At 37.6% G+C, this 21,614-nt stretch overlaps 3 protein-coding genes across 5 annotated transcripts; 2 read left to right on the plus strand and 1 right to left on the minus strand.

Annotated features, from left to right (window-relative positions):
- LOC18782025 (vacuolar protein-sorting-associated protein 11 homolog) lies at positions 2,236-6,902 on the plus strand. The gene is made up of 5 exons (XM_007216235.2): positions 2,236-2,716; positions 2,923-3,102; positions 3,195-3,518; positions 3,598-5,370; positions 6,209-6,902. The coding sequence occupies exons 1-5, from the start codon at positions 2,495-2,497 to the stop codon at positions 6,563-6,565; spliced, it is 2,856 nt and encodes a 951-aa protein (XP_007216297.2). The 5' UTR covers positions 2,236-2,494; the 3' UTR covers positions 6,566-6,902.
- On the minus strand, positions 8,695-11,611 carry LOC18782944. 2 transcript variants are annotated; one of them, XM_007215085.2, is made up of 4 exons: positions 11,449-11,611; positions 11,135-11,216; positions 9,661-9,853; positions 8,695-9,138 (listed from the first exon to the last, which is right to left on the minus strand). In XM_007215085.2, exons 2-4 carry the CDS (start codon positions 11,198-11,200, stop codon positions 9,008-9,010), a joined length of 390 nt encoding a protein of 129 aa, XP_007215147.1. In that variant the 5' UTR covers positions 11,201-11,216; positions 11,449-11,611; the 3' UTR covers positions 8,695-9,007. The 2 variants fall into 2 exon arrangements, with proteins under 2 accessions (XP_007215147.1, XP_020416493.1); XM_020560904.1 differs by lacking the exon at positions 11,449-11,611 and adding an exon at positions 11,349-11,425.
- Positions 13,531-20,328, plus strand: LOC18781862 (nuclear pore complex protein NUP133). 2 transcript variants are annotated; one of them, XM_020559627.1, is made up of 8 exons: positions 13,531-13,802; positions 13,972-14,087; positions 14,185-16,014; positions 16,477-17,198; positions 17,313-17,468; positions 17,929-18,265; positions 18,773-18,840; positions 19,491-20,328. In XM_020559627.1, the coding sequence occupies exons 1-8, from the start codon at positions 13,633-13,635 to the stop codon at positions 20,040-20,042; spliced, it is 3,951 nt and encodes a 1,316-aa protein (XP_020415216.1). In that variant the 5' UTR covers positions 13,531-13,632; the 3' UTR covers positions 20,043-20,328. The 2 variants fall into 2 exon arrangements, with proteins under 2 accessions (XP_020415216.1, XP_007217088.1); XM_007217026.2 differs by having other exon boundaries at positions 17,316-17,468.

Below are 21,614 nucleotides of genomic sequence, written 5' to 3' on the forward strand. Positions count from 1 at the left end.
GCTTTATTCGGCACTTGTTCTAATCCAAATCCAATAAATCCCAATTAAATAATTTTTAGATCATGGGCATCTTGATTATTTAAAGTCTACAACGTACTTATTAGCCTTAATGTTACAATTACATAAATAATTATACCAACACGACAACACCATAATCCACCTACTTATAATACTTTTTGGTTTTATGTGAGGCACGTATTTTATCACCCAAGTTATAAATTCAAACATATTTGAATCGTAAAATAAGTCTACGATTGCCAACGGGGTTTAGGCTAGTGAAAAAAGACTTTGACATGCAAATTAGTGGTTTCATGTTTAAACCCTGATAGTACGTTGATAGTGTGTATGTGAAAACCTCTCTCTCCTTATAGTTTAGACTATCGCTTTTATTAAAAAGAAAAACAAGTCTATGATTTATTTATTATTTTCACCTGGTATTCTATAAAAGTTAGGGAGAAATTTTGTACAAAAATTAAAAAGCAAAAAGAGAAAGGGAAAGACGCAAAAATTATAGTTTCTTCACATGCGTTCAACTAATCATCTCTAGCTTCTTCTTTTTTCCAGGCAACATGTGGTTCACAAATACAACACAGGGGGGGCAAAAAGGGTGTTGAAAGTTATGCAGGGAAAAAGGAAAAATTTGGCCCACTTTTTCATCAGATCACAAACAAAAACAACTATCATCTATCTGTATCTTCCACTCAACTTGATCAACCCTAGCTAGAACTTTACTGTGTTCCATATATGTGGCGGCTGAGCTTGATGGTTTTGGCTTGTTAGCCATGGCATGGCCCCATTGGTAACATCAAGCAATTGAGTGGCAGCCCTGGAGATTTAGAGGGCAACCTTATCAGGATGCTGCAAGGTTTGAACACACATAAAAATCCATTTTTACAATTGATGTTACCATCTGATCTGGATATGGTTTTGCCATCTTATCTGGATATGATTTTGTTGTAGCATATTTGGTTTGTGGTAGTGTAAGGTGTGACAACTTTGAACAAGATAGAAAACGAAACATGTTCGTGATTTGTAAAACAGAACACTCTTGTTGTTTGTGAAAAAAGAGAAAATGAAAAAATCAACCCGAATTATCATGTTCGGATATGGTACGTGTGATTTTGTTGTAAAATGTTTAGTTGTCGAGAAAACACAACGAGAACACGAGTTGAAATATAACGAGTTTTAAGTTGTGAATAAGAAGAAGGTACATCAATAACTTTTAACCAACTCTATGCATGGCTCTAACAAATTGTTGACCTAGTGTCGGGCTTCTTGGTCAAATGCAAGCAATCACATGAGTCTACTAATAGGGCAAGGCCCACACCATGTGCATGTGATGCTGGGTCAATAAAACCCAATCATATCCCATGCAGGGCTTCAATCATTTTCTAAACTCTTTTTAGGACAATTTCATGCACTTTATTTTATTTTATTTCTGTTTTTTAACCTTAAGAAAAATTGTAATAAGAAAAATTGTACATGCTAAACTTATGTTTCAATAGAAGAAGAAAAAAACAGATGGAGAGAGGAAAATTGAACTCGGAGCGTGATGTAAGATACATCTTTAAATTCTCGCATCACAAATGAAATTTAGGGTCTGTTTAAGAGTGCTTCTGGAATGGCTAAAAACGCTTTCTGATAATTAAAAGCGCTTTTAACAACGTTTGGCAAAAAAATTTAGAAGCGCTTATGGGTCATAGAAATACTTTTCCACGAAGCACTTTAATTTTTTAAGAAAATTCAAGATTTTTATAATAAAAACGCTTTTATTAGAAGCACTGAGCAGAAGCACTTTTTAAAAAAACAATCTCAAACAAACCCTTAATATCGTTCATAAGATATGAAATTGCGACTTTCTCCAACAAACTGAAGACTTAATTTTTTTTGCCCCTTACTACATGTGTGAAAATAGAGTAGAAGATTGGGCCTTCAAAGATATGTATCGCATGAAAGCCCAATAACTGAGATTGCAAAAGATCAACTGATCAAGTGACAAATTGTAAATTCATTTTTACCCTAGATAAAAACAAACTTCGACCGTAAAAACGAAGAGAAAAACGAAACTGTTTTAAGTTCCAGAAGTTTCCTAAAAAAGGTAGCTTATTGAAGGATCTCTGCATTTTCCTGCTTTTTTTATTTTAAAATCTCAACCATTCAAGTAATCCAACAGCTTAAAGTAGTCCACATCAGCAAAGAATCAGAACTTCGCTCCTCGACTGCCATGAAACGACATCGTTTATAGGTTTCTGGCTTATTCCGGATCCGGAATACCGTTTTGGCTGTAATCATTCTTCTGCAACTGCCGTGGAACCCGACCCGATTATCAGAGAAAAGGAGGAAGACGATTTTCAGAAAGAGAGAAAGGAAATGGCTTTCTGGGGTTTTGACGCCAAGTAGTTGGCTTTGGCCGTCGATCTCAGCCCTTGAAAATTGAAATCAGAGCCGCCCGATCTGCGAGGTTATCAATTACTGGTAAAGAAGAGAGTTCGCAATGTACCAGTGGAGGAAATTCGAGTTCTTTGAGAAGAAATTGGCGGGAAAGTGCTCGATCCCCGAGGAAGTCAGCGGAAGGATCGAGTGTTGCTCGAGCGGCAGAGGGAAGGTGGTGATCGGTTGCGACGACGGCACCGTGAGCTTCCTCGACCGCGGCCTCAACTTCAGTTATGGCTTTCAAGCTCACTCCTCCTCCGTACTCTTCCTTCAGCAGCTCAAGGTGAGCCTCCATTTACAACATTTTATCTTGATTTAGTGATTTTGTATTTGGTTCTCCGGAAAGTTTGGAAAACAGAAAAAGAAGGATTTGGGAAATTTTGGGACTTTGGAACTTTGATTTCTGGATGTTAGGTTTAGTTTCATTTTTTCAGTAATTGTTTAGGAGATGACACGTTTGTTGATTTTCTCCTGTTATTATTAAATCAGCAACGCAACTATTTGGTGACAATCGGAGAAGATGAACAAATTACTCCGCAGCAATCGGCAATGTGCCTTAAGGTTTTCGACCTGGATAGAATGCAGTCGGAGGGCACGAGCTCGAGCTCAACGAGCCCTGATTGCATTGGGATCTTGAGGATATTCACCAACCAATTTCCTGAAGCAAAGGTAGTGCATGTGCCCAATTATTGGAATTTGTGAAACATTGAATTCGATTGAAACAATAGGGTTTTGAGTCTAGTTTTGGCTTATTACTGCAGATTACGTCGTTTCTAGTACTAGAGGAAGCACCTCCAATACTGCTTATAGCTATTGGCTTAGATAATGGTTGCATTTACTGCATTAAAGGGGATATTGCGCGAGAACGTATCACCAGGTTCAAGCTTGAGGTTGATAACCTCTCTGACAAGAGCCAGTCCTCGGTGACGGGACTGGGGTTCAGAGTGGATGGTCAGGCCCTTCAGTTGTTTGCCGTGACTCCATCTTCTGTGAGCTTGTTCATCTTGCAGAATAAAACTTCAAGGGGGCAAACCCTAGATCAGATTGGAAGTAATGCCAACAGTGTTGCCATGAGTGATCGCTCGGTATGCAATCCAGCCTCATCTTCGTTGGTGTATTTTCATGCATATCTTAGCATTTTATTTATGTATATATTTTGATCAGGAGTTGATAATTGGTCGACCTGAGGCTGTGTATTTTTATGAAGTTGATGGGCGAGGCCCTTGTTGGGCTTTTGAAGGACAAAAGAAATTTTTGGGGTGGTTTCGTGGATACCTTCTGTGTGTTATTGCAGATCAAAGAAATGGCAACGATACTTTCAACATTTATGACCTGAAGAACCGTCTAATTGCCCACAGCCTAGTGGTTAAAGAGGTTTCTCACATGCTTTGTGAATGGGGTAACATAATACTTATAATGGCTGACAAGTCAGCTTTGTGCATCGGGGAGAAGGATATGGAGAGCAAGTTAGATATGCTCTTTAAGAAGAATCTTTATACTGTTGCCATCAACCTTGTTCAGAGTCAGCAAGCGGATGCTGCCGCAACTGCAGAAGTGCTAAGAAAGTATGGGGATCATCTGTATAGCAAGCAAGATTATGATGAGGCAATGGCTCAGTACATCCATACCATTGGTCACCTTGAGCCTTCTTATGTGATACAGAAGTTTCTAGATGCACAAAGAATCTACAACCTTACAAATTACTTGGAAAAATTGCATGAGAAGGGGCTTGCTTCTAAAGATCATACCACTCTTCTACTGAATTGCTACACCAAATTGAAAGATGTTGACAAGCTGAATGTGTTTATTAAAAGCGAGGATGGTGTTGGAGAACATAAGTTTGATGTGGAGACTGCAATAAGAGTCTGCCGTGCGACCAACTACCATGAGCATGCAATGTATGTTGCTAAAAAGGCAGGGAAGCACGAATGGTACTTAAAGATCTTACTTGAAGACCTTGGCCGATATGAGGAAGCCTTGCAATATATTTCAAGCCTTGAACCAAGCCAAGCTGGAGTGACAGTGAAAGAGTATGGTAAGATTCTCGTAGAGCACAAGCCTGTGGAGACAATTGAGATACTTATGAGGCTGTGCACTGAAGATGGAGAATCAGGCAAGAGAGGAGCCTCTAATGTTGCATACTTAAATATGTTGCCATCTCCTGTTGATTTTCTTAACATCTTCATCCATCATTTGCCGTCGCTTATGGATTTTCTTGAAAAGTATACCAACAAGGTGAAGGACTCTCCTGCTCAAGTAGAAATCCATAACACACTCTTGGAGTTGTACTTGTCCAATGACTTGAGCTTCTCATCAATATCACAAGCTAGCAATGGTGAAGATCTAAATCTCAGGGCTAGATCAGGTGCAACAGCAACATCAAGATCAGGGTCCAATGGGAAATTTATTGCTGATGGCAAAGATTCAAATAAGGAAAAGGACCGTGTGGAAAAGCAAGAGAAAGGGCTACGACTGCTTAAGAGTGCATGGCCATCTGAGCTGGAACATCCACTTTATGATGTTGATCTTGCCATAATCCTTTGTGAAATGAATGAATTTAAGGAAGGCCTTCTCTATCTATATGAAAAAATGAAACTCTATAAAGAGGTGATTGCTTGCTACATGCAAGTTCATGATCATGAGGGTTTGATTGCATGCTGCAAACGACTAGGGGATTCAGGTAAGGGTGGGGACCCAAGTCTGTGGGCAGATCTGCTAAAATATTTTGGTGAACTTGGAGAAGATTGCTCCAAGGAAGTGAAGGAAGTTTTGACATATATAGAAAGGGATGACATCTTGCCTCCTATTATTGTTCTTCAAACACTGTCCAGAAATCCATGTCTCACACTCTCTGTCATTAAGGATTACATTGCTCGAAAGCTTGAACAAGAATCAAAGTTGATCGAAGAGGACCGTCGAGCTATTGACAAGTATCAGGTTAGTGCTTATTTTTTGCAGCTGTCATTGTTAACTTGTTTATTATACCTCTTCTTTCATTTCACTGGCCTCCAGTAAAAGTTGGTTAACATTCTTTGTTCCTTCTTGAAGTCTTCCTTGGAAACTTTTGTAATGACATGATTGTGATCTTGTCAAAGTAGAATGTATCAAATAAGTTTGCATGACTATCTAGTTAGGTTTAAAATGGCATGAACAATAAGGAATAAAAAAAAAAAAAAAAAAAAAACTGAAGTGTTTCAAATAGCTATGAGATAAGTGCATCACGGAAAAAATAAAATCTAGGGATCATCTTCAGGGTTCTTGGATAGGGTTACTTTGAACTGACTTCTATTTTTTGTTTTGTTTTTGTTAGACATTGAACTGAAAATCTACATTTTGGACAATTCAACATTTTCTTGACCAGTGAAAGTGTTTCTTTGAAAGAAATTGGCATATTATTTAGCAAGTGAGAAAATAATCCAAATAACTTTAACAAACACTTCAGTCTAAACAAGGGAAATGATCAGGCCTGTTTGGCATGTCATAGTTCTTTTATCTATATTACATGAGTAGGTGAAGCTGAGTCTTTCTCATGAAAGATATCTCCAGCTAAAGTAATCAATACGGGACAGGCATGATGGTACTCTTCCTGATTTCTGATGAGAATATACATTTGTGTGTGTGTGTATTGGACCAAAAATAAATCATCTGCAAAAAAAAAAAAACAAAAAAACAAAAAAACACTTAACACCATTTTAGGTTTCAATTCAAACTATTGTGTGGTTGTTTCGTGTGTGCATGTGTGAGAGATTATCTAATGAACCCTTTAATTCTTCAGGAAACCACATCGGCAATGAGAAAAGAAATTCAGGATCTTAGGACAAATGCTAGAATTTTTCAGCTCAGCAAGTGCACTGCATGTACTTTCACTCTTGATCTCCCAGCTGTGCATTTTATGTGTATCCACTCATTCCATCAGCGATGCCTCGGCGATAATGAGAAAGAATGTCCTGTATGTGCTCCGGAATACAAATCTGTGCTAGAAACGAAAAGAAGTTTAGAGCAGAACTCCAAAGATCAGGATCGGTTCTTCCAGCAAGTTAAAAGTTCGAAGGATGGTTTTTCTGTGATCGCTGATTATTTTGGGAAGGGGGTCATTAGCAAAACCAGTAGTGGACCCACAGGTGGTTCTTGATCAGCAGCAGTTCTTTCAGCTGTGGCGTATGAGGTTTGTTAACTGTGTTCAGAATACTCAACAGCGCAAACCATGCCCTTGTGGGCTTGGAATTTTGGAGATATCGAAGGTTGAGCAACTTTGGATTTCCTTCCTTTAGTGGCATTGGATGACTGGGCTTCTTCTTATTGTTTTGTTTCCCGAAATTTGGAGGAGTGAAATCTTTTGTATTTTTTTTTTTTGGCAGATCAAAATGGTATATCCTGAAACAGTTTTGCGGATCTGCATTAATTCGAAAAATAAACTGAAATTTGTGAGTAAAAGGCATTGTTATATAACTTAATGTTCCCATTTCTCACTTTCTAGCAGCTTTGGAAAACACCCTTATCATGTATCAGCTGGCCACATCACAACTACTGAGTTGTTTAGATTTTCCTTAACTCGTTTTTTTTACTAATTACTCGTCCTTCAATAAAAATTCTATCGCCCTTCTCTCCACACAAAAAAAAAAATAAAAAAAAAATCAATTTTTCTACCTCACTAACCAAAATTAGCATCGGGGAAAAATTACCGAATTATCAGCCTTTAATTTCAACTCGAATTAAATTCTAGTTATTATTTCAATTTGCCAAACTGTAAAGCTACATAGTTGATGGAACTGTGGAATGTGATGTTTACTATTCAGGTGACCTAGGATGTTACAGTTGTTGACAACTTGTAATCATTATATATCCGTAGCATACGCATCCATTCTATCCATTTGTTTGACTGGCCCAGATTGGAAGGTACACGGTAGCTTATGGAATCAGTTGGTAGTTAAATTCTTCCAAAGGGGAGAATCCTAGGCCCCTAACAATAATTTTCAAGCTTAACCTACTCCTTTGAATGTGGCCCTTGTCTATATATTATCTGAGAATAAATATTTTGGTACCCTCAGTCGGTCATAAGTTAAATCTGAATGTTTATGTTTTATGAGCTTTACATGCATAAAATAAGAGTTAATTCAATTGTTCGTACATGCATTGTGAACTTCATATGCATCAATAATTAGAAATTTTCCACGTCGACAACTCGTAATAAAGAAGTCTTTATTGCTTGAACAAATAATGATTCTAGTGTAAATAATTAGTGAGAAGTGCTTTTTGATTGATGATATGCATGAAAATATATCACATTGGTACTTTTCATTGTTTGAGAAGTCACTACGATAAGTCCCATCTGTATAATCTGTTGAAAAGGTCATATTTTTTATCATGTTCGATGATGGCTCATGTTTTGCAGTTGTCCTATCAATAGTAGTCTGTGGTAGACCATTGCTGTCGGCGCGTACCCAACCTACCATGTTGGTTCAAGCAAGGTTTGTGCAATTTATTAGCAATTCTCCACCACCCCACAGTGCTTGGGACAATCGCCATGAGAGCGTGCTAGACTCTCAACCGTTAATGCATTGGAATGGAAGTCATCCGTGTTGAATTGGCGATGATAAAATAAATATCTAACTTGGATGTAAACAAGCACAAGAAAACCCTTTTCGACCGAAAAAAAAACACTCTGAACCCTAGACATCCCACCCATGCTCACCCTTTTCAGCTCGATGGTATAACACCACCCAAAAAGGCCAAGTCCGGATTCAGGCCCTCGCCTCAGCAAATATTAAACAATGGTATTATAATGCTAGTCCACATCCAACTGAGCACTACACCAAATCTCTCGACATCCCCTCTTTGGTTATGCAGAGACAGCCGAATCAAATCATGTTATCTTCGTCTTCCCTGTCTCTCATCTAACCCTACATTTATTAATGGCAACTTATAATGGGGGTTCCAACAACTGCTTAAACAATTATAAGCAGCTTCCCCGACACCTAAATGCAGAGGCCTGTGACAACATCAACTCAAGGATGCTCCTTTAGTTACATTCCGTGAACCTTGATTACCACCAACTTCCAAGATCTAAAAAGAGGTAATTTGACTACTTGAGTTTGAAGATAAATTGACTTTATCTATAAACTTCCAATCGAATACAGACATTATACAAATAATGTGTTAATTATAAACACTCAGAGAAGTAGAAGCCAAATTGTCAATTTCTACATTTCCAGAATTTTGTGATCATCAAACCAGTGAAACTGACCCAAACACTAACAATCGAACTCAAAGATCAAAATCATTACTTTAAGGGGAAACAGTAACTTTATAAACATGGGCTGGATGATCTGCAACAAGAACTTGATTGCCTCATCATGGTTCTCAAAGTAAACAAACATATAAAGATCAAAAGACCAGCGATAGATACATTAAAGGCTATATAAAAACAGAGTTCTCCAAAGAAGAACGAACATGTAATTTGACAGACTCGAGAGAAAAAAAAGAAAGGAAAAAAGTACTTTCCTACTCTGTTCTCTAGGCAAAAAAAAGAAAAAGAAATAAAGAAAATATATGTAGGTACATATAAGATCATCCTTTATGGTTCCAGCTTCAAGGAAACAACCCGTGATTGTCTGTTACGCTTTGCCACCTTGACAAATACTACTGAGAGGCAAGATGGAGCCCACCATGGCCTGCGGACCTTTTGCTCCCCTTTCAGGCAAGCCACTGGACATAAACTTGGTTTTAGCACACACACAGATGGTATCTAAATGCAATTCAAATTTCAGAGGAAAAAGGCATATATATGTAGCTCAAGGGAAATATGATTCCAGAAAGGTTTAAATTCTCAGCTTGCTAGGATAGATAATGAGATCAAGAGAGAGTTTCACAATGCTATTGAATGAGGCATAAGAACGGTTTCTTAGTGTCAGCGTGCTATGCTATCAGTAGACATTTGAGTGCATGAAATGAATGGATCATGCATGGCCAGTCTATCTCACCAATCCATATACTCTACAAAAACTCTCTTTTCTGTTTTACTTTTGGAATAATTATATTTTCCAATAATCAAATGTCATATGTACCTGTGCATAGAAAATGCAACAGTAAGATAATCACAACCCTTATTCAAATCTATTTATCCAATAACTCCAGAGACTAAATGAAATTTTTGATATAAGAACGAACACAAAGACATTTTTTTCACAGCATGATAAAGACTGCTAGGAAAATTTCTAGGCTACAGACCTTTAATTCGCCTTAGTTCCTTACACAGCGTGATAAAGTCTCCCCATTTCATGTGGCACCGTCTTATAAACCGAAGAATCTGCTCAGTAGTAAACATTGACATGCCTTCCAGGTATTCTCCATTGACTCCATTTTCCTTAAAAGTTTGCCGGTAACTGCCGAGGTTTATCTCTTCCAACCACAAACCGACATCCTGTACGAAAGGGGAAAATAAACATGAGAATACATGTGGGTGAGCCATGTATCTTTATATTCGTTTTATTATATATGGCCAAAAAATATGTACATGAGGCCTTCATCAGGGCACATGATAAACTCAGGCTATTATTAAGTCACTGTTATAATATAACAGTCCCTCCAACCCAAAAATAAAAATAAAAAAAACAATATTCACCCAAATTTTTGTTCAGGACAACCTTAAACTTAGGGCAATTTAAACTCTTTCTTTTGAGATTATCCGACTAGAGTTCATCCATATCAAACGGCATTACTTCACATGGCAAAGAAATGTTTTTGTCTGTAACTTGGCTGTGTTTAATTTTAATATCAATAATCCCCTTTAGTCACAAAATATCTGTTCCCAGAGGTAATCCTAAGATTCCTAAGACCAATAGTAATGTGTTTGTCTCTTTATTTTCACTGTAACGTACTTACTCATAGCTACTAATAGTTAGGTGGAGGCATCTTTAGCACAACTTCAGAGTCAAAGACCACATTCAAGCTTTAGCTCATAGTTTTGTTCACTTGTGAAGTTGTTAAAAAAAAAATTATAATCCATTCATCATTCTATGGACAGGGAAACAATTTCCACACCCCAAGATGAGGAGGGTCCTGACCAAGGGAATAGCAACAGATAATACGGTATTGCACTAACAACAAACGATTGTTCTGTATCATATTAGAATCGTTTTATAAAGTGACAAAGAGTCAAACGCCTGACACCTCAAGAACCATAACTCAAAGAAAGAAGATTGTGTCGAATAATAGTTGGAGGAGGATGAATTGATGAGTGAAGGCAATTATTTCCTGTAGTAACAACATGAGATGGATTCAAATGAAACTGATGAATTTCCCAGCTTGCCAAGTATGAAAGATAATTAGCAGATTACATGAAAAGTCTCCTCTATTTCGATTCATTAAGTTGGTCTATTTCACAATAATCAAAACTAAAACCTACCACTTGATAACTGTTCCCCCAGTAACAACCCCATCAAAAAGAAAATACATCACAAGATGTTAAAAAAAACCCCAAAATTTCAAAAAGTTAATACATACAAACACACATATATACAAAGCCTAACTCAAAGAGAAACAGATGTATGAGCTAGCAATAAATTAACAAAAAAAATGAAGTCAAAATCAGATGTCCCAAACAACAATTCTCCAGTAACAACGCACAAGATCTACTTGATTGAATGAGAAATATCCAAAAACAAGGACAGAAAAAGAGAAAAAGAGACTGAAAATTGGTTACCTCAACAGTCCAAATGAAGAAATCAAGAGGCTCTGGTGGGTGTTCTTTGCTCATCTCCCTCATCATAACGCCTTTTCAAGACCTTCAAATCATTCACAACCCAAACACACTCTCAGTCACAGAGACGACACAAAGAGTAAAGAGCTTAAAAATAAAATTTCACAAAAAATAAAATAAATAAATAACAGCTTGGTCTAAGACTAGTGGCAGTTACTGCGATCCGAATTTTCTTCGTTTTTTTTTCTTTTTCTTTTGTTCGTTGTATTTTCTGGGAGACCAAACAGAAAGTTAGAGAAAGCTGGATTGGGACTTACCGTGCGGAAGGTGAGTGACAATTTTGAGGGTATAAATTCTCTACATTTGTTTCAGAGCTTAAAGAGAGAGAAAGTAAGAAGAAGTCTGAAACTGATGACTCATTTGCTTTCTTGCCCACTCTTTTTTTCTGTCTCTTAATGGAGTTGATGGGCCTCCATTTTTCTCCTTTATTTTCCCTTTTAATTTCTCTTAATTATCATTGCTAAATTTCATATAATAACACTAAATTACATTTTTATCCATATAAATATTGTATCGGATTGCAAAGCGATACTGGGGAGAAGGAACCCAACACACATCTCATATGCAAAAGTTAATACTATTAATCGCTTTAGCTACGTGTCCTTCACAATCCATTTAAATTTTTACTAGTATCTCAATTGTGAAGAACATATATTCGTGAACGTAAATCGAAATACTAGTAAGACTAAATTCATTTGAATTCTAAACCATAAAAGGTTATAATTGTAAACGTCAAAGTGAAATGAGATCAAAACAATTGGAAATAAAACCCTAATTTAGCCAAGGAGAAATTCTCATTAGTACCCCTTAAGGTAACTTATAAATTTGGTTGGTAAATAATTTAATATTTTATTTTGGTTCAATGCATGTCAAATCATAGAGTAATTGGTTATTAATAATACACCTTATGACGTTTACTATAATAACTTTGTCTTAATTATTTTGGGACCATTATGAAATTATTACTAAACCAGCTTCAATTAAGGTGCATGTTTGGGCCCACGTGGGCCGGCCTGAGTTCGATTGAACTGGAAGACTACGAAGGCGACAAGTTGGACCGACCAAATCGAAACCATGCAGACGGTCAATGAATCTTATGGTCATCAGATCGTACGGTCGTGACGGGAGTTTCTTTGAAGCTACAGTGAACAGCTACATGTGCAACACGTGTCCATACCGTCGCTTACGTTGCGCTATCATTGTCCCTGGACCACATACCAAATAATAACCCTAAATCAGTAATTAGAATTACATCACTTCCTTCTTTTAGGTGTTTATTATATTGTCACTTGTTGTCTCTCCTTTTGATCTTGCACCCACTTTTTACTGACTTTTTATTACAAATGTACGTATGCACCCCAAAGATTACAAAAATAACTTTTCTTACCTCTTTTGTATTTTTTTGATGTAAATTACTGTAATATAAGGGAAAATTTGAATTCGGGTATAAGGAGACGAGCACTCTCCTGACAAAAGTAGTCAATGTTGTTTTACTTATAACTCATTATTTCTATAGTTAGTTAAGATTTTGTATTAATATAAACCTTAGTGTTATTACAAGATATAGTTATCAATATGGATTGGGTATGTGTATCAATGTGGACCGACAATGGGGCCAATTCAAGAGGTGGGTTAAACAAGACCTTCTTAATATGCTCCTATGGACCTAATCCATACTATATATATAGCAAGGGCATGACTCATGAGGGAAGACAAAAGGGACCCAACTTAAAAAGAGCCCAATTTTATAGTGACATAACATATATTGAAATGCAGTCTCGATCTTTTGGACTACAAGAGTTCAAGAGATTGTGGTCACCCACCGTTGGATATTAATCCAACGGTTGAAAAAAGTTTTTTAAAAGGAGTGCAAGAGTGAGTGAACCATTGAATTTACATCCAATGGTGAGTGACCACAAATCTCTTGGACCACTGTAGTCCAAGAGATCAGGACTGTATGGAAATGTATGAATGATTTTTTTTATTTTATTATAATTTTAATACAAGCGATATTTTAAATTACAAGAATGAAGGAAGTTCTTCACACATGTTACCAATTCCAACTTGAGACCGTGATTTGCAAATCAATATATTTTTTCACTCAACTAAACTCCGTTGACGTGGACATTTTTTTTGTAGTGTTGTGCTGTGTAATGGTTAATCTTACATTGTTAGATTTATATATTGTTAAAACATGCTTTGATCTAATGGCTTAAATTTGTGTAAAGGTGTTGGGCCCACCACCATTAGTATTGCTACACACGTCCTAAAGTCGTGAGGTCGCCCACACCGGATCACCCCGTCGTCAAATTTCCTCTCTCACTCGAGAGCCAGGACAATTCAAGCGCTCGCATTTTCCGTTTTTTCAGCTCCGTGTATCCCTAAACCCAAAACCCCCAAATTTTCCCTCCCTTTTTTCTCTGCGAGCAAAAGCCAAACAAATGTTCTCACCAGGAACTAAGCGATCCAATGTGAACCCTCGTCGGGACCCAGGATCTCCGGCCACTCCTCTCGTCGAGAACCGGCGATCTGTTTCCGATAACCCGGTCCCGAACCGGCCCAGTACCGGAACTCCGGCTCCCTGGGCTCCTCGCTTATCTGTTCTCGCCAGGTACTCGTCTAATTTATCATGCATTCGTTCTTTGAATTGCTGAAATGAGTTCGTCGGTTCTGCATGTGAGCTTAATTGTTGGTTTTAATTGGATATGGTAATTGGAGAGTTGGGTTGGTGAATGTAAGGGCTGATTTTCAATCGTTTGTGTTGTTTTGTGTTTGGTTAGAGTTTTACCAGCGAACCAAAGTGAGAAAGGGGATGAAATTAAGCCTGTATATGTTGGAGAGTTTCCCCAAGTTGTTCGTGATGAACAGGCCAGTATGGTCCAGAAGCATGTTCATGGTTAGTAGGGTTTACTCCATGAGCTTGGTTGTTGAATGAAATGACTAACTGTAGAATGGTATCCGATGTTTTCTCTTCTTTTTTTTTCGTCTTGCAGGTGATACATATGTATCTGGTGGAATGGAGAGGGGAACATCTTTGGCATGGATTATATGCGGAAACAGACTCTTCGTGTGGAGTTATCTGTCTCCTGCAGCATCGATCAATTGCATTGTTCTTGAAATCCCTGCAAAAGTTTTTGAAGGTGGGGATGTGGGCAGAAGTGGTGGGAACTGTTGGTTGCTTTGTGTTGTCAATTGGGATAGCACGTCTACAAGAACAAAGAAAGTTGTTAAACACTGTAGCTCTGCTGGTATTGTATTGTGTAACAAAAAAACTCGAGCTGCGGTGTACTGGCCTGACATTTATGCTGAAGGCAGAACTGCCCCCGTTGTTAGTGTTGCATCTTCTGATGAATTGGAGGCAAATTCTTCGCCTATTGATAGGAAGACCACCCCAAAGCGACAGCAACTAAATATGCGGCACAGGAGTAGTTTGACTGGGTTTTGTACATTTAACTCTTTGATTGCTTCTGCAGTCCCTGATTCCCAGAATATGTGTGTTGCGCTTGCCTGTAGTTCAGATGGCGAGCTATGGCAGTTTCATTGCAGCCCATCTGGTGTTAGCCGTAAGAAAGTATATAGGGACAATCAGACTCTTTCCTCCCAAGGGGGTGACAATGGTCAAAACCTAGGGAGCAAGGGTTATCCAAGGTCACTGACCTGGTGTGTTCCAAGTCTTCCTATGCAGGAATCTAACAGGCTGTTTGTTCTTCTGACAGATCATCATATTCAATGTTTTAATGTTGAACTTTGTGATGAATTTGTTGTGTCAAAACTCTGGTCTCATGAGATTATTGGCTCAGATGGGGATCTGGGCATTAAGAAAGATTTGGCTGGGCAGAAGCAAATCTGGCCTCTCGATATGCAGGTGGACTATCATGGTAAAGTGACTACCATTCTGGTTGCTACCTTCTGCGTGGACCGGGGTAGTGGTTCAAGCTACACACAGTATTCTCTTTTGACTATGCAATATAAATCTGGAATGAGTGTGGAGCCTACCCATGAAAGAGTTTTAGAGAAAAAAGCACCTGTGCAAGTGATAATCCCAAAAGCAAGAGTAGAAAATGAAGACTTCTTATTCTCCATGAGACTGCGGGTAGGGGGAAAGCCTTCAGGATCAGCAATCATCCTTTCTGGTGATGGAACAGCAACAGTATCTCATTATTTTAGAAACTCTACAAGGCTCTATAAATTTGACCTACCTTATGATGCTGGAAAGGTTCTAGATGCTTCAATTCTTCCGTCTACAGATGATGGTGAAGAAGGGGCATGGGTTGTACTCACTGAGAAGGCAGGAATATGGGCAATACCTGAGAAGGCTGTTATACTTGGTGGGGTTGAACCTCCTGAACGAAGTTTGTCACGTAAAGGTAGCTCAAATGAAGGATCTGCACAAGAAGAGAGAAAAAACCTTACATTTGCAGGCAATTTTGCTCCTAGAAGGGCTAGTTCTGAAGCATGGGATGCTGGAGATAGACAAAGGGCTATGACTGTAAGTGCGCGTCAAACTGCCCAAGATGAAGAATCAGAAACTTTACTGAGCCAGCTTTTCCATGATTATCTTTTATCTGGGCAAGTTGGTGCCTCGTTTGAAAAGTTAAAAAATTCAGGGGCATTTGATAGGGACAGAGAGACAAATGTTTTTGCGCGAATGAGCAGATCAATTGTTGACACTTTAGCTAAACACTGGACAACAACTAGAGGAGCCGAGATTCTGGCAATGGCTGTAGTATCCTCCCAACTCATGGATAAGCAACAGAAACATACAAAATTTCTCCAGTTTCTTGCTTTATCCAAAAGTCATGAGGAGCTGTGTTCGAGACAGAGTATGCCCTCATGCCTATTATATTTGCAATGTTTTATCATTTGATGTCAAATCCTTTCCAATTGACATGGCATATGTTGAAACTTGAAAGTTCATGCATGCAACAGTGTAGGTATAGCATGCATTTACTTCCACGCGTGCTTATCTAACCCACTGCACTCAATCAATTTCTTTTAGGTTGTCAGATATTAACACATAAAGTTATAATTCGTTACCGGAGTTTAATTTATCAAAAATATGATTTTCAGGGAATTTTTTCTTTTTGGTGCTGTGCTCATTTGATAATTTTGTCATCAGAGTATCTATTGGATGCACGGAGTATATTAATTAGTGTCTAGATGACAATATTTCCTAAGGTGTCCTATCATGGGGGTAGAAGGCCTTTTGAGGAGTATATTGATTTGAGGTTCAGTGGGGTGCTGTTGACCAACTAAATTATGGTTTTTTGTTTCCTTTTTGGCAGGAAATTCTTTGCAAATTATCTTGGAGCATGGTGAAAAGCTTGCTGGAATGATTCAACTAAGGGAATTGCAGAACATTATTAGCCAAAACCGCTCTAGTGGACTTAACTCCTCCCATTCTAGTCCAGAAAATCAAATATCAGGTGCTCTCTGGGATCTCATTCAATTAGTTGGTGAGAGAGCCCGCCAGAATACTGTTCTTCTGATGGATAGGGATAATGCTGAAGTCTTTTACAGTAAAGTTTCTGATCTTGAACAAGTGTTCTCTTGCTTAGACAAACAGCTAGAGTATGTAATAAATGCAGAGCAGCCATTTGGGATTCAGGTCCAGAGAGCTTGTGAACTGTCAAATGCATGTGTTACTATAGTTCGTACAGCCATGCAATACAGAAGTGAGCATCACTTGTGGTATCCGCCACCTGAGCGCTTAACACCTTGGTATTGTCTAGCTGTGGTGCGCAATGGGATGTGGCACCTCGCTTCCTTCATGCTGCAGCTGTTAAAGGAGGCATCTCAACTTGATGTGTCTGCAAAATCAGATTTATATACTCATCTAGAAGTGCTGGCTGAAGTTCTGCTTGAGGCATATGCTGGTGCTGTCACAGCTAAAATTGAACTAGGAGATGAACACAAAGGCTTATTAGATGAGTATTGGAATAGGAGGGATGCACTCCTAGACTCGCTTTATCAACAAATCAAAGAGTTTGTGGAAGTTGGGCATCAGGTATTCTTTGTTTATTACTATTATTGTTTAAATTTTATTTTAGCTCAACGGTATCTCTTTGTGATTGTGATCCTGGTGCTGGATAAGTATGCATCTTTGAATTTATTGTCTTAGCAGAATTTAAATGAAGGAACTGATGATCTAAATGAAGAAATTCTTGCGAAGCTTTCGTCATGTTTGCTGCCCATGGCAAAACGGCATGAATGCTACAGTACTTTATGGAAAATATGCTGTGACCTGAATGATTCTGGACTACTAAGAAATCTGATGGTATGACAGTTATAATTTCTTCGGCTTGTTACTTGTTTATTTTCATTTGTTTTCTGAAACTTATGGAATGGTTTCTCTGTTGGAAAGGTTGTTCTGTGCTAGTGTGTAGTATTAGTCCGTTGGAATTCATTTAACCATTGAAGCATAGTAACCTGCGTTGGTTGTTTCTTGAAGCTCTTCCTCTTAATGGTGCCACAGTTCTGAACGTTTACTTTGAAGCTGTTCTCTTCTAATTAGAATAATTCTTCTGCAACTTTTTTCATCATTTCAATGTTTAGTCCTACTTAGAAGTTTGTTATTTTTAAGGATTTCATTATTATGTTTCTGTTTAAACTTAAAAACATAGGTTTTCTCTTGATCATTTGCTTCGAAGATATTGTTTGATGTGATTTCTGTTTTCTCTTGTTTTCTTGTCTTATTAGATGTCTCCTTCGTTTTCTGAAAATGATTTGTTATATAGCATGACAGCAGGGGACCTAATGGAGGGTTCAGTTACTTTGTGTTCAAACAACTTTATCTAAGGAGACAACTTTCCAAACTGCTTAGGCTTGGGGAAGAGTTTCCTGAAGAGTTATCCATATTTTTAAAGTATCATCAAGATCTTCTGTGGCTTCATGAAGTGTTCCTTCATCAATTTTCTTCAGCTTCGGAAACTCTTCATGAATTAGCTCTTTCTCAAAAAGAAAGCTCAATTTCAGAAGCTGAAGAGGGGACTGGTCCTGAGAATCTGACTATGTTACCGAAACTGGCAGACAGAAAGCGTTTTTTGAATCTCTCAAAAATAGCCGCAATAGCAGGTATGTTTTATCCTTTGACTTTCCTTAATAGTTTCTTCATATAATTCCCCTCTTCTTGAGCGTTTTCTTGTTTTCTTTACACTGCATACTCCATATGTTTTCTTATTCTTTTAACTGTTATTTAAAGAAAGTTTTATTTTTATTGCAAAATCAAGTTGATATAGTAATTTGTGCAAACCATTAAGTCAAGCCACTTGAGGACTTCCCATTTAATGAGAAATTGGTAAATGCCTCTCTAGTATAGCAATCAAGGGTTGCTAGTTGTGAGATATATTTTGGTTTCTGTGTTGTCTTGATTTTTATGAGTGGTTTTGTCATCTAAAAGACCAAGTCAAACTTCCGCATGTTACGAATTGCTACATGGTTCACTGCTTTGGGGTGTTGGAAATGCTAATATTTTTTTGGCATGGGAAGATAAGAACATTACTTGGTAATTTTATTTGTTTTATTTTAGCTTGAGCTATACTGGTTATTTAAGTGTTATATAGTTGTTTGCTTCATTGGCAGGTAAGGATGTTGATTCTGAGACCAAAGTGAAGCGCATTGAGGCTGATTTAAGGATTCTAAAGTTGCAGGTCTGTTGTGTTTTAAAACAAATTTAATTGCCATTTTTGTTTTTAGTTGAAGGGTCTTCCCGATTATTTTTCCTTTTTAAGAGCTTTCGTTATTTGGGTATCAGAATTGGCAAATCAGTCTTGTATTATCATGCCTTCATTAAAAAGAAAAAAGAGAGAAAGGATTCTGCTTTTTATGATTGGGTATGGGTTAACAGGAACAATTCATGTGCCATGTCTCTTGCCCCTTCCTCCCTTCCACCCTTCATATTCCACGGTTGGCGGCAGTTCCATGAAAATTTTCTTCCAGTCATTGCACTTGCATGATTAGAGCCCAAATTCTCAATGGTGATGGTGCATTTTTAGTCATTTGTATTAAATTGCATGAGCAATTAAATCAAGCTTAGCAGCTTGAGAAGGTTGTGCCTTGTTCTCTTCATATGTCCTAATTGAACAAGGCATATATAACAGAATTTTCCACCCCTCCCACTCTAATTATTAAGGTGGAAAGTAATTTATTTTATTTTCAAGGATAGGACTTTTGGAAATCAGTAGTGATCAAGCAAAGCCTTGAATTATGACTTATTTTTTAACTCTTGAATATGATGAATCTCTTTCAACTATGTACATTCACTGTCAGTCTTCACCTGATACATCATCTGTTGTTGCAGGAAGAAATAATAAACCTCCTTCCTGATGATGAAACAAAGCAAAGCCTTGACACAAAGCTACTTCATCCAGAAGATCTTATCAAGCTGTGCCTTGAAGGTGAAAAAGGTGCAGAGCTGTCACTGCGAGCTTTCGATGTATTTGCATGGACCAGCTCCTCCTTCCGTAAGACCCGTGCAAACCTTTTAGAGGAGTGCTGGAGAAATGCTGCTGATCAAGATGATTGGAGCAAACTCTATCAGGCATCGGTATCTGAAGGGTGGAGTGATGAGGAAACCTTGCAGAACTTGAAAGACACCGTGCTTTTCCAGGCATCAAATAGATGTTATGGACCAGAAGCTGAAACTTTTGGAGAAGGGTTCGACAAAGTGTTGTCACTGAGACAAGAAATCGCGGAGCCTCCAATCATAAAGGATTCAGTTTCTTCTGTGGAAGCAGTACTCATGCAGCATAAGGATTATTCAGAGGCAGGGAAGCTGATGCTGACCGCGATCATGTTGGGTAGTTTACAGGACGATAACATAGAACAAGAAGGTCCTGTGCCAATGGAATGAGAGTCAGATTAGTATGAATCATGGTGATGAGTTCCTGGATGTGTCATTGTTTTTTTTTTGTTGATACACTGAGATTCGTAGTGTACTAGTCGACAAGTTACAGCTAAATTTTCTCTTTTCCTTTTTCTTTTTCTTTTCCCTTGTGAAATTCTCCAACCAAGTTTATACGAACATTTGTCAGTCTACTCCGATGCTTTACTGGTTGTCAGTTGTAAGAATTTTCTAAGAAGGCGGCAAGTTTTCTTTTTATATATATATATGAACAAGGGAATTGAACCTGGGATTGGAATCCGCAGTAATTCATGCAAGCAGTTGCATTATCGGCAATTTCTGTCAAATTTAAGAATGCCTTTAGTTTTGCCTTTAGTTTTAAGGGAAAACAAAGCGTGACAAAATCAGACCAAAATTGAAGAAATAAGAAGAAAAAAAGAGTGCAGTTTCGGCGTTTCTTTCTTTGCCGCGTTGCCTTCCATTACCTCGAAAATACATCTAAATTTCAAGAAAAATAGATTTATTTTGAGGCGGAAAAATGCATGATGAATTTACCGGGAAATACTACTGGTTTTGTTGATGAATTTCGTTGAAGTAGAATGCTTTTCTTCTTCCTCTTCTTCCATTGCCAACTACTTTTGCATTCTATTAAAGCCTCTTATTTTTGGTCAAAAACTACTGCGGCAGGCAAGCCAATGTGAAGAAGAAGAGGGTCCCCTGCCAATGGAGCGACAGTCGGGGTTAGTATTGAATCATGATGTTGAGCTCTTGAATCGAATCTCTTTTTTGCTACTTCTATAATTAATAAAATATTCAAAAATGTAGAAATGAGTTTAGCCAAGTTGGCTAGTGGATGTGCTTCCCACTCTGCACTGACTTCGAATTCCCCCACTCTTAGGTTTATATCAGTTCAAAGTAGATTATCGCTTGTATATATTTTTTTAAAAAAATAAATTTTTTTTTTTCAAAAGTAATTGATCATTTGTTTTCCTTTTTTGTTCTTCCCATATAAAATTGCTCTAAAAGGAAATATTTGTAAGTTTACTCGTTATCATTTACTGAGCGATTATATATTTTGAAGTGGATATTTTAGGTTATTCTTACATAAAAATTTTCTAGATTCATAATTGTTTGGTTATCCTAAATGTGAAGAAAAATGTTGTTCGATAAATAAAATTGAAAAGAAGATGCGGGTAATCAAATAACTAAATAATTTTCGATTCTGCTCATTTTTTATATGTTAAGTAATTCTTGAAAGAGAACTTAAAAATTGAATGGTTTCGATGCTCGATTTACAGCCCATAAATAGGGTTTCCTTGTTTTCATTTCCCTTGAAAGTGTTCAGCTCTACCTATGGTTACTGTGTCATACCAATTTCCAAACTGTTGTTATTTATATTAATTTCTTTTATACAATATCCAAAGTCTTGCCTCTAATACAAAATCTTTTTCCGTAGGGTTGGTGCTGAATATCTTGGTTTGGAATTTTTAAAGAGGATTATTGAACAAGACGACCCCAAAACGAAATGAACAACACTAATCTATTTGTTAGTGGTTACTTAGACTAATTAAGTAAAATAAT

This window comes from Prunus persica, chromosome G3 (genome assembly GCF_000346465.2).
Source record: "Prunus persica cultivar Lovell chromosome G3, Prunus_persica_NCBIv2, whole genome shotgun sequence".
Taxonomy (NCBI): domain Eukaryota; kingdom Viridiplantae; phylum Streptophyta; class Magnoliopsida; order Rosales; family Rosaceae; genus Prunus; species Prunus persica.